Below are 14,165 nucleotides of genomic sequence, written 5' to 3'. Positions count from 1 at the left end.
TAATTTGTACTACTATTTACTGTTTAATAATTCAACATATGCTTACACAAACAACATTATTTATTATAGTATAATATAATAGCCTAACCCTATTTGTATGCTATGCCATGCTTTAGAACTTCCTTTGAAGAGAACTCAACAACATTGTTATTCTCACTGCAGTTGAAGATGAAGTATTTGTGTGTATCTTGTGGAGGTGTGTCGACTCACAGAGACTGGAATTGAACCATTTGCAGTAATTTCTAGGGTTCAAGAGCAATGTACGCAATTAAAGTTCAGTTGATGACAGCTAGAAAAGTGTAGAAGGGTAGAATAAATGATCAAAGTCAGTATAAAGTTCAGATAAGACAATTGGAAATAGAAATATGAGGTATCAAGAGTTGTTTAACGTTAAGCGTACATTAAGGGATTTTTAACATAAATCCCATCGATCCTGTGCAGGATTATAACCCCGGATGAGAACCATGGGGTCTCCAGTCACGGTGGGAGCATAGGGTTAACGCCGATGGCCCTCCTCCCAGCCGAGAGAAGGGAAGGAGGGGGCGGAGGGGAGGTGGGCCTGGGTGGGCCGTCCCACTGAGGATGTCTCCTGTGTTAACTTGTATCTCAGTTAGAACTCCCCTGGCCTGACCACGTCTCACTTCTCTCTTGATTGCTGGTGTGAAGCTGAAGGTAAGAGAGACCCTTCCTCGGAGAGCGCCCACCTCAGGGTGGGCCCCTGCTTTATGTTTGTGTGCGCTCTGTTGGTTAGTAGAGTGTAGGATTACAGAAATCCTTGCAAATCATAAGAGTGATTGCCCAGTCTGTCAGGGTTTGGATTGGAGAACAGGGGGCTGAAGTTCATATTTATGGGAGAAAGCCAAAAATCTCACAAACGTTTTGCTACTTCAAAATATGAATTCCTATATACTGGGCAAAAGCACATTTGTAATGTTTAAATTAGAATGTTTTGTAGTTTGTTTGTAGTTGTACTTTACCATGTTAGATGAAAGATTTGTGGGTGTTCAGATAAAGAAACTGGTGTTAGAAAAGAAACTATTTTGATGTTATTCAACCATTTATGTTTGATTTTACCATCACAACACCTGTTGAACTAGAATAGGATTCTTTGGTTTATGTGAATGCCCTGAAGGTCTGTTCTTGACCTGTCTTTTAGCTTATTTCTGTGCGATGACAGGTGAGTTAAAAATTGTATATACCGATACAGATTTAACTGTAAACAATGTATACATGCACACACACCCACACACCAAGTTAGCTTTGGACTGTTCAAGAGAAAACTCTGGTGTTCTGATAGAGCCTGTCTAGAGGCAGTCATCGGTCAGTGAACAGACCTTGGTTTGGAGGTTCATTCTGCAGAAAGCCCCAAACAATGAGGAAGTATTGTGTGCCACATAGGCAAGGGGAGGGGAGAGAAGGAGAGGGTGGGAGAGAGAGAGGGAGGGAGGGAGGGAGAGAGAGAGGGAGGGTGGGAGGGAGAGAGAGAGGGACGGAGGGAGAGAGAGAGGGAGAAAAGGGGGATGGGAGGAAATTCCACAGAGCCTGAGAAGGTAGTGGAACTGTTTCTTAGTGACAAAAACGTCCCTTCTCTCTCTTTTATTTTTTTTCTTAAAAGTTACCTCCTTCTAAATCTCTGCCCACCTTCCTGCCCTCCCCCACCCTCTCTCTCTCTCAACCTCCCATTTTTTCACTTTTCTCCATCTCTCATTCTTTCCTTCTGCTCTCCACTTAGCCTTTCGCTCTCTCTCCTCCTTCTCCCTCCGACTTTTTCTCTTGCCCTATCTCTCCCTCTCTCTCTCTCTGTCTTATATCCCGTGTGAAGGTATGTGGGTTGTCGTGACAATCAGTTCCCAGCTGTTTGAAGGCTTTGTGTCCAGCTGTGAGCTGTCTCACTCTCTCCTGTCAAACTAAACATACATTGGCAAGTTTATTAGAGGGAGAGATAGACATACACAAACAGAGAGAGAGACAGACGGGAGGAGACAAACAGAGAGCGAGTTAGAAGGAGAGAGAGAGAGAGAGAGAGAGAGAGAGAGAGAGAGAGAGAGAGAGGGAGAGAGAGGTGTTGCTGACTTGGACAGAGAGAAACAGAGATTTAGAGATAGAAAGAGAGAGAGCAAAGAGAGAGAGAGACCATCAGAAAGAAGGAGAGAGAGAGAGAGAGCGAGAGAGGGAGCGAAAGAGAGAGAGAGAGAGAGAGAGAGAGAAAGAGAGAGAATGGAGAAAGTTTTAGTTTGCAGTGAATCTTCACTCTTAAATCAAATTATATGCCTGAACTTCTCTAGCTCAACTCACACTTGCTTCCAGGCTTCTCAGTGGGTAATGTGGGTCATGTTAAGGTTAAGCTTAGCACAATGAGAGGAGCAGAGTGAATGCAGTGAAGGATGCTGGGTAAAAATTGAGAGGTTTAATCCACATACGAAGGAAAAAAAATTCTCCTGTCTAGTCTTCTTACACACCGAAGAGAGAGAGAGAGAGAGCAAGAGAGAGAGAGAGAGATAGAGAGAGAGAGAGAGAGAGAGAGAGAGAGAGAGAGAGAGAGAGAGAGAGAGAGAGAGAGAGAGAGAGAGAGAGAGAGAGAGAGAGAGGATGGGGACGGTTGTTGAATCTCCCAAAGCAGCCTACTTCTCTGCCAGAACACAAAGGTTGGAGCCCCATACACTATACATCACCGTACAATGTGTACAGATAACACGCACAAGGAAAGTAGGACCAAAGATTGTAGGAAATTACATAACTGCGTTTATTTTCACCAATTTCTGCCATGCTGACAGAGCTGTCGTTGCTTTTATGAAACAAAGTCAATATTTTCAGTAACATCTTGAAGTGGACGTGAGTTTGTCCTTATACCTCCTCATCTCGAGAGGAGGTATAAGTTGTATGGCCAGAAGTTGAGAAAAGCAAGAAGAAAATTCTGGTCATATCGAGGGTAACACCTTTTTCGACAACCTGAGGTCTGACCAGGAGGGTCCGCTGTCATGTCACGCGACACTTCGATCCTCCACCCCCCCCAACCCTTGGGTGTTTGAGTCCATCCGTAAGAATGGGGTGACTTGCAATCTCTCTCCCTCAACGCTGGCCTTTGTCCATCATCCTGAAGGACTTGCCTTCACCACCACAACCACCCCTCACCCTCCAATCAGCGTTCCACAGGGAACTGTTCCGCGGCCTCAGGATCTGGTTTCCAGCCCTGGCAGAGAGCCTAAGGACTGGGGCTGGTGGGGGTATGGAGGTCGCACCTTAGGCTGAAAAACCCATTACTGTCTCAGCTGTGAGTTCAGCTCCCTGAAAATCGGATCTTGTCCTGTATCGGCATTCATATGCTGATATCTGTTTACCGGTATATAGAATACGAAAGGGTAACCCCAAGTTGTCCAAAAGAAGAGTCTCAACTCAAACCAAAGCCCAGTGGGAAAGGAGAAAACCTTGAGAAGGAACACTCTTACACAACAAGGAAAGAGAGGGAGAGAAAGGAAGAGAGAGGGGAGAGAAGGAGAGAGAGAGAGAGAGAGAGAGAGAGAGAGAGAGGTGGAAAGGACGAAGCACTGAAGAGTCTCTGTCTGTTCCCTGAAATTTCAGGATTGGTCAGGCATCCGCGTCTGTATGCGTTGACGGCGTGTTCTTGGCGTGTTTACATGTTGAATAGGAAGACACGCAGACGGATGTGTCTGCCAAACTGCTCTCAAACCCACCTGTTAGGTCACCCCGCCAAGCATTTAGGAAAGAGGGCGGAGGCTGGTGGCTGGAGAGAGAGAGAGAGAGAGAGAGAGAGGGAGAGAGAGAGAGAGAGAGAGACAGAGAGAGAGAGAGAGAGAGAGAGAGAGAGAGAGAGAGAGAGAGAGAGAGAGAGAGAGAGAGAGAGAGGTGTTGTTGACTGTTCAGGTGCTGTGTGCACCCAGCATTAGCTTGCTTACCAAACACATCTTCCAAATTAAATGTTTTGGAAGGTCTAAAAAGGTCCCTCTTTATGAGTTTCCCTGTTTGACTTGCAGCGCCGTCCAGATAAAACAGTTTGTTCTGTTCTTACGTCACATCACCCTGGACTTATTCACCTTTCCATTGGAAACTTCAGACAGGAAGTCCCGAGACAGAGACTGTGTACCCGTCCAAAACATCGGGCTTCCAGACAGGAAAAAAAAGAGATAATTCTCTCTGTAATCATATTTGACCTTTCCATCTCCGAATCCCCAGTTAGGCAGAGATCCCCAGCCAACAACATGACACATCATGTTGGTGTTGTTTCGATGAGTTTCCCTACATTTAGTGCCTGTTTTCTTTCTTTGTCTACTTTATTCTTCAGAGGAAAAGCCTCTGTTTGCTCCAGAAGTGGTTTGTTTAGAGTCCTGCCAGGCTGGCAGTAGTTTTCCAGGGCCAGACTTTGGCTGGACCAGACCTGGACCTCTGAATAGCACAGGTCACCATTATACATGAAGTCGCTTTTCGCCACAATCTGGCCTCATATCTGGATTAGTAATGAAAGGATTAAACCATGCAAATAGTAGGGTTTCACATTATGTCACGCACATTCCGAGCCTCCATCTTGGCACTTTTTCTCAATTTTATAATAATACAACTGGTTGCTTGCTTACTCTACAACGGTCGGTCCAAAATTTCCCATCACATAATTTATACGCTCCTTTTCTAAAGAGCTGGGAAACTATGAAACCATCAACACATTAATTAGCCAACGGAAGGCAGTTACATTTCAAAGCATTTGTTTACATATTTGTTTAAATTCTCTTTACATCCCTACAGCAATCGAGAAATCAAATGCTCTGAGAAAAAACAAATCCGGCATCCTTGGCTTTCACAAGCCTCTAATGAGCCCTTCCAATCATTTTATTAGATCAGAATGAAATTATGGATGTCCTATCTGTCTGTCTACCTACCTATCCAGCTACCTGCATGCACTCATCATGCATAACCAGAGTCTTCCCCAAGGCTAGGCAGAACTTTTAATGAAGCTAATAAGTTAAGTTTCACGTTTTTTGTGACAGTGGCTTTGGAGGGAGGCCTGAATGGAGGGTCGGGATATTTTAGCTGGGAGACTTGCAAAATGTTGCTCACTCTGCCTGGTTTCTCTAATTTGCTGAGCTTAAATCTATTTACCGTTTGACATTAACTCATTGAGAAGTATCAGAGACACACAGTCTTCTTTAGGCTCCTCCTGCTACGTCATGGGGCATGAAAGCAGTTCAACGTTGAACTACGCTCCACCGTCAGCCTTGCTCAAAGACACTGAGGCAGGTGTTGATGGAGGATAGAAGGTTTCTTATTCTCTGCCTTTTAACAGATGCCTACATCCTTACTCAGGCTTCAAAGATCTTCATCATTTTTATGACAAGCTGTTCTTCAGACTAGAGACAGCAAGAGTGAAGTTCTTCCCCGACTCTCTAACTACTTTGACCTTGGCTATTCCTGCCGGTACATGTAGTAAAATGTGAAGGCTAAAGAATGCTCAACTGTAACTCTGTTACAGAGATGAACGAAAATTTTAAATCCAAATTTACTGTTAGAAAAGCATTGAACTGAAGCAAAGATGCAAAACATGAGTCCTGCAGCAAGGGTTTAAACTAAATTAAAAGTATAAAATGTGTCCAAGGGTGTAGCCATTCGCAAATATCTATGATGGAGGACAGAAACATGTCTTTTGCTTGAGGCTTCAAAAACAACTAAACACTGTCAACAACTCCCAGAATCCATGCAGGTGCCCTGTGTAAAGTTCAGCACATTTAACGCCACCTGCCCCATCTTGTTATCCCATTCCACACAACCACTCACAAACACATGCACATTCATTGACATACATCCTTGCAACACCATTAAATGTCAAGACAATTTTCCCAAATCTTAATTAAGTTAATTCTGAAATCGCTCACTAACAGTGAGGACAAATTCAGCACCTGTTAAAATAATGTTCTGGTATTCTCATAACCATCCCGCAACTTGTTAACAACTTCAATGTTCAGTGGTTGATGTTTGCTGCCAGTTTAAATCCTCCAAAGTCCTTGCCTTGGGGTCAGGAATTTCCACCAGTCTCTTAATAAGATTATCCCCTTTTAGGATCCCCCCAGGCGGCTTTTAGCTTACAAACTATGTTGATTGACACAGCTATGTCTTATTGAGGTGTATTGAGTGTAAATGTTAGTATTTACTACTACTTACTTAACTATTTAGAATTGTACAACTTAGTAATGCTCAAAGAACAAAACCATTATGTAACTGTATTACAGGGAAACTAGAGACATGACTTTACAGGGAGGAAGGATACATAAAACCAAACAAAACCAGGTCTGGATAGAACATAGCATCAGCTCTAGACGGGGAGGACATAATTAGAGTTTAGACAGAGAGAGCGAGAGAGAGAGAGAGAGAGAGAGAGAGAGAGAGAGAGAGAGAGAGCCCGGAGAAGAATGTGTTTCAACAAAGAGCTCTTCTGTTTCATCTAGTAGATTCAGGGAGGAGGAGAGGAGGGTAGGTAGGGTATCATGTCTCCCGACAGTGGTTGTCCAGAGCTTGTGGTCCCCGAACCAAGAAATAGCACGAAACAGTGCAGAAAGTCCCATCCATTCCATCACAAGTCGATTGGAGTTAGTTGAAGTTATTTGTTCAGTCAAAGCTTCACAGTAAGTAATGTGATGAACTTCAGGCCCCCCATTGTGTTGCCCTTGAAAGGTTTAATGGGATCTAGGTGTGGAGAGCCATAGATAATGTCACTTCAATATAAATACATATTTTGGTAATAGAAACACTGCACTCTTTCTGAGGGTGGGGATATTTCTGACCTTTCAAAAATAAACTGTTAACAAGGGTGCTAGTTTCTAATCATCAACAGTTATTTAGTAAAGCTAATTTAGCAGAACTTATTGGGTTGGGGTTGGGGAATTGAAACAGAGGCAGCACATACAGAGAGTTAGCCTGGATGGAGAGTTGAACTGGGTGCCTGGTGAGAGAGAGAGGCGTTAGGACACAACAGTAAGGACTTCAGACAATCTGAGCTCCCAGTAAACGGCAGCGAACACTGAGGGGTTTGTAGACAGAGCTGGATGGCTTCCATCCTCCACTATGAGATGAATGAGTTGACATATTCTAGAGGGCTGTGTTGGTGGATCCCCCTCCGTAGAGGAATCTAGAACTTGGTCATGCAAGGTTTTAATGAGGCACTTTAGTGTTCCTTAATAATCACTTAAATCATAATCATAATCATTTTCGAAATGAAAGACACTTAAGAAATAGTTTCCCTTAAAATATTTTGGCTATGGGTCTGTTTATTTGTGTGCAGTATATGTTTATTTATGCTTTTGTGTGTCTCTATATTTGTGTGTCTTGAGGAATGTTCTGGGTTTATAAAATAGTGTCTGGTTTCTAGTTCGTAACTGACTGTGGTGGTTGATTGGCTGCTGAAGGTGGGTTCTGATTGGATACTGAAGTAGGTTTCTGATTGGCTACTCTCTGTGTTTTTCTGTTAGATTCTGAGGATGAGGGTTTGGATCGTCGTCGCCCTGTGCCTGGCTGGCCACGCCATGGCTGCTCCCGTGAGTTTACTCTGTGTGTGTGTGTGTGTGTGTGTGTGTGTGTGTGTGTGTGTGTGTGTGTGTGTGTGTGTGTGTGTGTGTGTGTGTGTGTGTGTGTGTGCATGTGTGTGAATGCATCAGAGATTTTCAATGAAGAACATTTCTGTGTATTCACAAGTGGGTGTTTGTTCACGTGTCAATATGTAAATATTTAACGTGTTTGTGTGTGTGTGTGTGCGTGTGTGTGTGTGTGTGTGTGTGTGCGTATGTGTTGACTCCTCCAGACAGAGGAGGAGCCCATCATGGAGGAGGAGCCCATGGTAGAAGAGGAGCTGGTCGTTGAAGAGGCTGTTCCCGAGGAGGTCTGTTGCTAGCGGTTACAAGAGGAAATTACTCTTCCATGATCAAAGTTCTTCAAAACTGTCTTCTGTGACTTTTGATAGCATATTATTTTAGACACCACGCAGTTCGAATAATGTGTTTGTGGTCAGCCGGTCTTTGTTCTACTATGGTATGGTCACCATTGTGATTAATCCATTATGTCCAATAGTTTACTCTCTCCTTAAATTAAATAAATGCAATCCCAGTATCAGGGTTAGGTTAAGACAAAACTAACTATGGATTTAAGAATATTGAAAATCATCATCTCCTGTGTTGATTTCTCCAAAAGCAAAAACTATTTCAGAACTTTCCATCTCAATCTAAACACGCTCACATGAGTGGGATAATCTTTTGAATTGCATCCCAAATTTGTTTATTTACGCAAGGGACTATTTTGAGGTCCAGAAAAACAGCAGCTGAATACAAGAATGATGTGATTTCAAGGCTTCAGTTAAGAACGACATTGTTTCAGTTCAAATTCACAGATTTTCGAATTGTTCTTGATGCAGATTTTGAATAGAAATTTGCGTTGGTAAAGTACGACACAGAATCTGTCATAAATATCTTGCCATTGTTTTCACGATGATCGTGTTTATAAAAAGAGTTCTAGAGTCACTAAAGACTGCAAACAGTAACATAATATATAGTTAGTGAATGCATTGTAAATGGATCTTAATGTCCAGAAGGAAACTGTTTTAATAGCTTCCTGCCACCGAGGTCCCACAAACATTAAATATTAAATATAGCCAGCGGGCCTGAGGGCTGGGCAGCCTCATGAGAACCAGATGTGAGAGCACATCTCTCTCTCTCTCTCTCTCTCTCTCTCTCTCTCTCTCTGTCTCTCTCTCTCTCTCTCTCTCTCTCTCTCTCCCTCCTAAACTTGTTATCCTTCAGAGAGGACTCTTAGTGGTTTAATTTTTCCTTCAGGAAACCAGGGCTATTTCAGTGGTCAGGGTTAAGTGGACTTTGGTAGACGAACAGCACTGAAACATCAGATCAAATCCTTTAGTGTTCATACAGCATTTTGCATCCTGTGCAGAGAGGGCCACCTTCAATATGTTCGCCAAACACATTCTTTATAATCCGTTTGTAGTAGGAGTCAACTGTGTTTTGTCTCAAAGGAGGGACATTTATTTCCTGCTTCTCCCAGAAACGCTCTTGTGACTCGGATTGAATAATCTCCTTGGAAAATGTTTTCTACCATCTTCTGTGACAGAAGGGAATTATTTTCCTGTCAGTGTCACGACGCATTACCTACCTTATGCTGTCATTGTGATGTCATCCTGACGTCATCGCTCCTCTCTGACTACTTCCTGTGTGTTGCCCCCCAGGAGACCACGGTGGGCATCAACCCTGTGCAGATTGAGACCGGAGAGTTTGACGAGGACATCCAGATCGAGGAGGACTTCCCAGCTGAGAGTAATTACACGTGACCACACATACACACAAATGCACAAACTCAAACACACAATCCTACATGTTTGCATTCATTTCAGCCAATTCCACTGACAGCAGCCATGGATTTTAGCTTTGAGCTTGGTTAGTTTACAGCTGTGTTAGCCTGATATTTATCCTTCAGCCAACAGTAGTAAACTTAAACATACATTACATGATGGTATGCCTCGTTCCATGCTGGTTGATCTGAGACACCTCGGCTCAGCTCTGCAGGAGGATCGCCATGATGACTGCCTGACTCTCCCAGGAGAGGGCTGTAATCATCTCATCCTCTCAGGCTACAGTCATGTGTTTGAGTAGCAGGCCACATGTCTGCGGCCGCTGGCTTCCTCTGCGGTGCCAACACTTATGGCTGCCAGTCATTCCTGGCATAAACAAAATCGCTGATGTGTTGATTTAATACAGAACACAGCGGAAAGGCAGTGCAACCCAAGTGGGAGGAGAAGTATACATGATATAAACATGAAAATAAAAAACTGATTTACATAAAGATCAAAGTAGTGAGTTGTGGGAACATTCTATAGGTCGGAAACCTACAAGAAGGAGAGTGTCAACTGCAAAGAAGCTACATATCAATTTTAAAACACATTTTTTAGGAATACATTATTCTTGGTGTGTACTGTCAACCTGAGCTAAATGTAAGGGCAGAAGGGCTGTACTAATAGAACGTTGTTCCGTTGGTTACCTGCAGACCCCTGCTTGAACCACCACTGCAAGAAGGGTAAGGTGTGCGAGATTGACGAGGAAAACAACAGCCCAATGTGCGTCTGCCAGGACCCCTCCAGCTGCCCCGCTGCCGCGGGAGAGTTCGAGCACGTGAGTTTGATTCCCGGCTTAAACGGTCAAATAGTCCAAATTAAATGCTGTGTGGCCCGACTTTACATCGTCTTCGCACTTTTTATGTCTCCTTATTTTTACAGAAACAATTACAGGCAAGCATAACTAATTTTTTGGTTGAATAATGGGAAAATCAACACTATCTGTGTGCCAGAAACTATATTCCCCTGTATTTTTACATCTTTAGGCCACTTATCTAGTTTAGTATACTAGATAACTGTAGTAAACAATTGAAGATTGATGATAACCAGAAACGTATTTTCAAAACCTCGGGGCAGATCTCACTTGATTCTGACAATGTTGGGGCTTTAGTTGAGAATACAAACATAAAAATATGACAATAAAAGGTATTAATCTGCCCTCCTCTTCACTGTGTCCAGGTTTGCGGAACCGACAACAAGACCTACGACTCATCCTGCCACTTCTTTGCCACCAAGTGCGCCCTGGAGGGAACCAAGAAGGGACACAAGCTTCACCTTGACTACCTTGGAGCCTGCAAATGTGAGTGAGGCAAAAAGCCTGGTTCAGAAGGTCCTAAATCCAGACATATTTTAGCTCCAGCTCGGCACTGACCTGTAATGGTCTGGGTTCTCATTCTGGCCAGGCTCTCACATCATATCCTGAGTTGTTACATCACTTCCTGACCTAATCAGCTTCTGTGCTGTTGTTGGAAGTACAAACACTAATAGAAACGAGACGGAATGAGTGTTCTCTTCTCACCAACATTTTGCATTTCTTCACGTCTAGTTGTCATGCTTCTCTCATGGAATTGAATGGAATAGAATTGAACAGAAAATCGTTATCTTTGAAGTGTAGTCTATGTACGACCTGGGGGAGTCATGGGAAATGGGCGGAGCTGTAGGGGGCCCAGCACCTAGCGCTTCCCTGACAGGCTTCAACACGGCCCTGGGAGAATCTGCCCAGACATGCAGTCCTCCTCAGGTCTCTTGCTGGAGCTCAAACCCAACTCCCTGGTAGAGAGTGGGGGGTGGGGAGATGGGACCAAAGGGATAAGATGGAGAAATTTTTGATTTTTAACAAAAGAACAGCTGAATTTTTATTTGATAGTGGGATATTTTGTATCATGTTTTCAATTTAATTTCTCCCTATTTTCCTCTTGTTATGGAGACAGGGACATGGTTGGCTGAAAGGTTTTTGGATTCAATCTAAATCCATCTAAAAACACAATTCAAAAACAAGGATTCACAATCCCATGTTCCTTAACTGTATGTTCTAACCTAACTGTCTCATGTTCTTCGAATGTACCTGTATAACCTATTACTGTGTGTTCTATGTGTTCAACTGTACGTCCTATGTGTGTTTCTGTATGTTCTGTATCTGTATCAGGTTCTATGTATGTAACTGTATGTTCTATGTGTATAACTTATAACTTGTGTTCTCTGTGTGTAGTCCTGGAGACCTGTGTGGACGCTGAGCTGAGTGAGTTCCCCCTTCGAATGAGGGACTGGCTGAAGAACGTTCTGGTCACTCTGTTTGAGCGCGACGAGGACAACAACCTGCTCACCGAGAAGCAGAAAGTCAGAGTACGTCTGAGTACCTTCATACTCTCTGTACTATTAGTACTAAATGAGTACTACTTGAAATAATACTAATTACTCAGTATTAGAGAATAAGTGTTAGAGAATTACTAATACTAGTAGTCTGGACATTTTATAATTTGAATACTCTAAATGATCTGTCTACAGCAAGAACCTTCTGAATACTCTACAACTTTGAATACTCTTGTCCTCTGAATACTTTAGTACTCTAGTCCTCTGAATACTATGATCCTCTTAATACTGTTGTCCTCTGAATACTGTACTCATCTGAGTACTCCAGTACTTTAAATACTTCTTTTAATACTAGTACTCTGAAGACATTAGTTCACTGAATGCTCTAGTACTCTAAATACTCTAGTAGTCTGGGCACTCTAAGCCTCTAAAGGCCCTGGATCCTCTGAATAATTCCTCTGTGTTGACCGATGTGTGGCGGAGCTGTAACCCGGGTGTGTTCAATGGTTCAGGTGCAGAAGATCTACGAGAATGTCAAGCGTCTGCAGGCCGGAGAGCACTCCCTGGACCTCCTGGCCCATGACTTTGAGAAGAACTACAACATGTACATCTTCCCCGTGCACTGGCAGTTCGGAGAGCTGGACCAGCACCCCGCCGATGGGTAGGTTCACACCAAGTTATGAACACACATTCTTATTAACAGACATAGACAAGCATTAACCTTCACACACGCACGCACGCACGCACGCACGCATGCACGCACGCACGCACGCATGCACACACACACACACAGAGACAGACAGACAGACAGACAGACACACACACACACAGACACACACATACACACAGACACACACATTATGACAACCGTACAAACAACATGAGGCGATATGTGAGCAACTTATATGTTTATTTCCCATCCCATGTACTCTGGAAAGTATATCTTGAAGGTTAATAAGGATATAAAAAAGATTAAGATAAATATATCCCCTTCCTCCCTCCAAATAACTGTCACCACAAAATTGCAGGTTTTATGAGTGTGAACAACAGAGAATTATTAAAGAAGTACAATATTATTCTCTGTGTAATGGTGATGTGGCAGTATCTCAGTGGTAAATATCCATTTCACCTTGATGAAACCGGACTGGTCAAGGCAGTGGGTTTGCGTTGAAGCGCTGGCTATTTGACAGACACCGGTTTGGGTGTTGTCCCTGGCAACCGATGACAGGAAATGACATCATCACTGTCCATTTCACTAGTAGCCCTGGGAACCACAGCTGTCTCAGTCAGCCCTTCATAAATCAAAACATTAATATCATATTATCAAATAACTATTAATTTGATAAATAATAATTTGTTATTATATTTTATACATTTGCCCCATTATTTGCACTAATGTAGCATTAGCAAATATCTTAGTATTCAATGTGTGTACATGCGTATGTGTGTATGTTTATGTCTGTGCGTGTGTTTGTGTAGGTTCCTGACCCACACAGAGCTGGCCCCCCTGCGCGCTCCCCTGATCCCCATGGAGCACTGCACCACGCGCTTCTTCGACGAGTGTGACGCTGACAGTGACAAGTACATCGCCCTGGAGGAGTGGGCCGCCTGCTTCGGCATCAAGGAAGGTAAATACACACACACACACACAAATCAGCTAAAGATCTTTACTGAACTCACCTAAGTAATCCAATGGTTGTCCTCTTGACTTGTAGACTATCATTTGGGGCCTAACTTGGACAGGATCCATAATTCTATACTACTGAGTAAATACGCATATATACAGAGTGTAGCATTGGCAATGCATGCATCCATAGTTTATGCCAATGTTCTCAGTAATATAGCAATATGGGGACATGTACAACACGCGCACACACAATCTCAACAGAAAAACACCATCTCAAATACACACACACACACTTCCACTTCCTCACACAGTCCATTATTTTTCGGTCAGTCTGTCAATGTGTGTGTATGTGATCTGCTCTCCCAACCCTGGTCTCTTTGTTCCTTCCACAGAGGACGTCGATAAGGACATGGTTCTGTAAGACAGTCTCGGCGATTCCTGGTTCCCTAGTAAATTAAAAAACCCAGTAATGGTGCTAACTGCAGGTTATTTTTGTTTTCTATAACAACCTCCCCTACCTATACCACTAAAACATTTTTTAGAATAACTAAAGAAGTGCACAATCTGTACACACCCAAGGTGTTTACAAGCAGCTTCCATTCATCGGTTAAAAACAAACTCTCCACAAAGACAATTCAAGTGACTTTAAGATTAATAACATCAGACGTAAATGTGTTCTGTTCTGTTTGTCAGCTCTGTATCATGTCTAATGTTTTGTTTTATTGGACATTCTTTAGGGCAATTATCTGAAATAGAAACAAAACATCCTGCAAAGAGACCAAGTTGTAAAATTAAAAAATAAAGTTTTAAATAAATAATTCCCTCTGCTTGCTTCCTGAC

The 14,165-nt window shown here is 43.0% G+C and overlaps 1 protein-coding gene across 1 annotated transcript; it reads left to right on the top strand.

Annotated features, from left to right (window-relative positions):
* The first annotated feature begins 588 nt into the window (after positions 1–588).
* On the top strand, positions 589–14,165 carry sparc (secreted protein, acidic, cysteine-rich (osteonectin)). Its single transcript, XM_079744503.1, has 10 exons — positions 589–672; positions 7,470–7,535; positions 7,799–7,876; positions 9,227–9,314; positions 10,042–10,166; positions 10,568–10,688; positions 11,598–11,731; positions 12,211–12,359; positions 13,178–13,326; positions 13,718–14,165. Exons 2-10 carry the CDS (start codon positions 7,479–7,481, stop codon positions 13,744–13,746), a joined length of 930 nt encoding a protein of 309 aa, XP_079600629.1. The 5' UTR covers positions 589–672; positions 7,470–7,478; the 3' UTR covers positions 13,747–14,165.

This window comes from Pollachius pollachius, assembly GCF_949987615.1.
Source record: "Pollachius pollachius genome assembly, chromosome: 10".
Classification (NCBI taxonomy): Eukaryota; Metazoa; Chordata; class Actinopteri; order Gadiformes; family Gadidae; genus Pollachius; species Pollachius pollachius.
Note: the sequence above shows the minus strand (reverse complement) of the source record. Positions and strands in the feature narration are given on the sequence as shown.

Coding starts and splice junctions, on each gene's coding strand:
- sparc (XM_079744503.1), top strand. CDS start 7,479: ATGAGGGTTTGGATCGTCGTCGCCCTGTGCCTGGCTGGCCACGCCATG. Junction 7,536..7,798: donor GCCACGCCATGGCTGCTCCC/GTGAGTTTACTC, acceptor TGACTCCTCCAG/ACAGAGGAGGAGCCCATCAT. Junction 12,360..13,177: donor GACCAGCACCCCGCCGATGG/GTAGGTTCACAC, acceptor GTGTTTGTGTAG/GTTCCTGACCCACACAGAGC.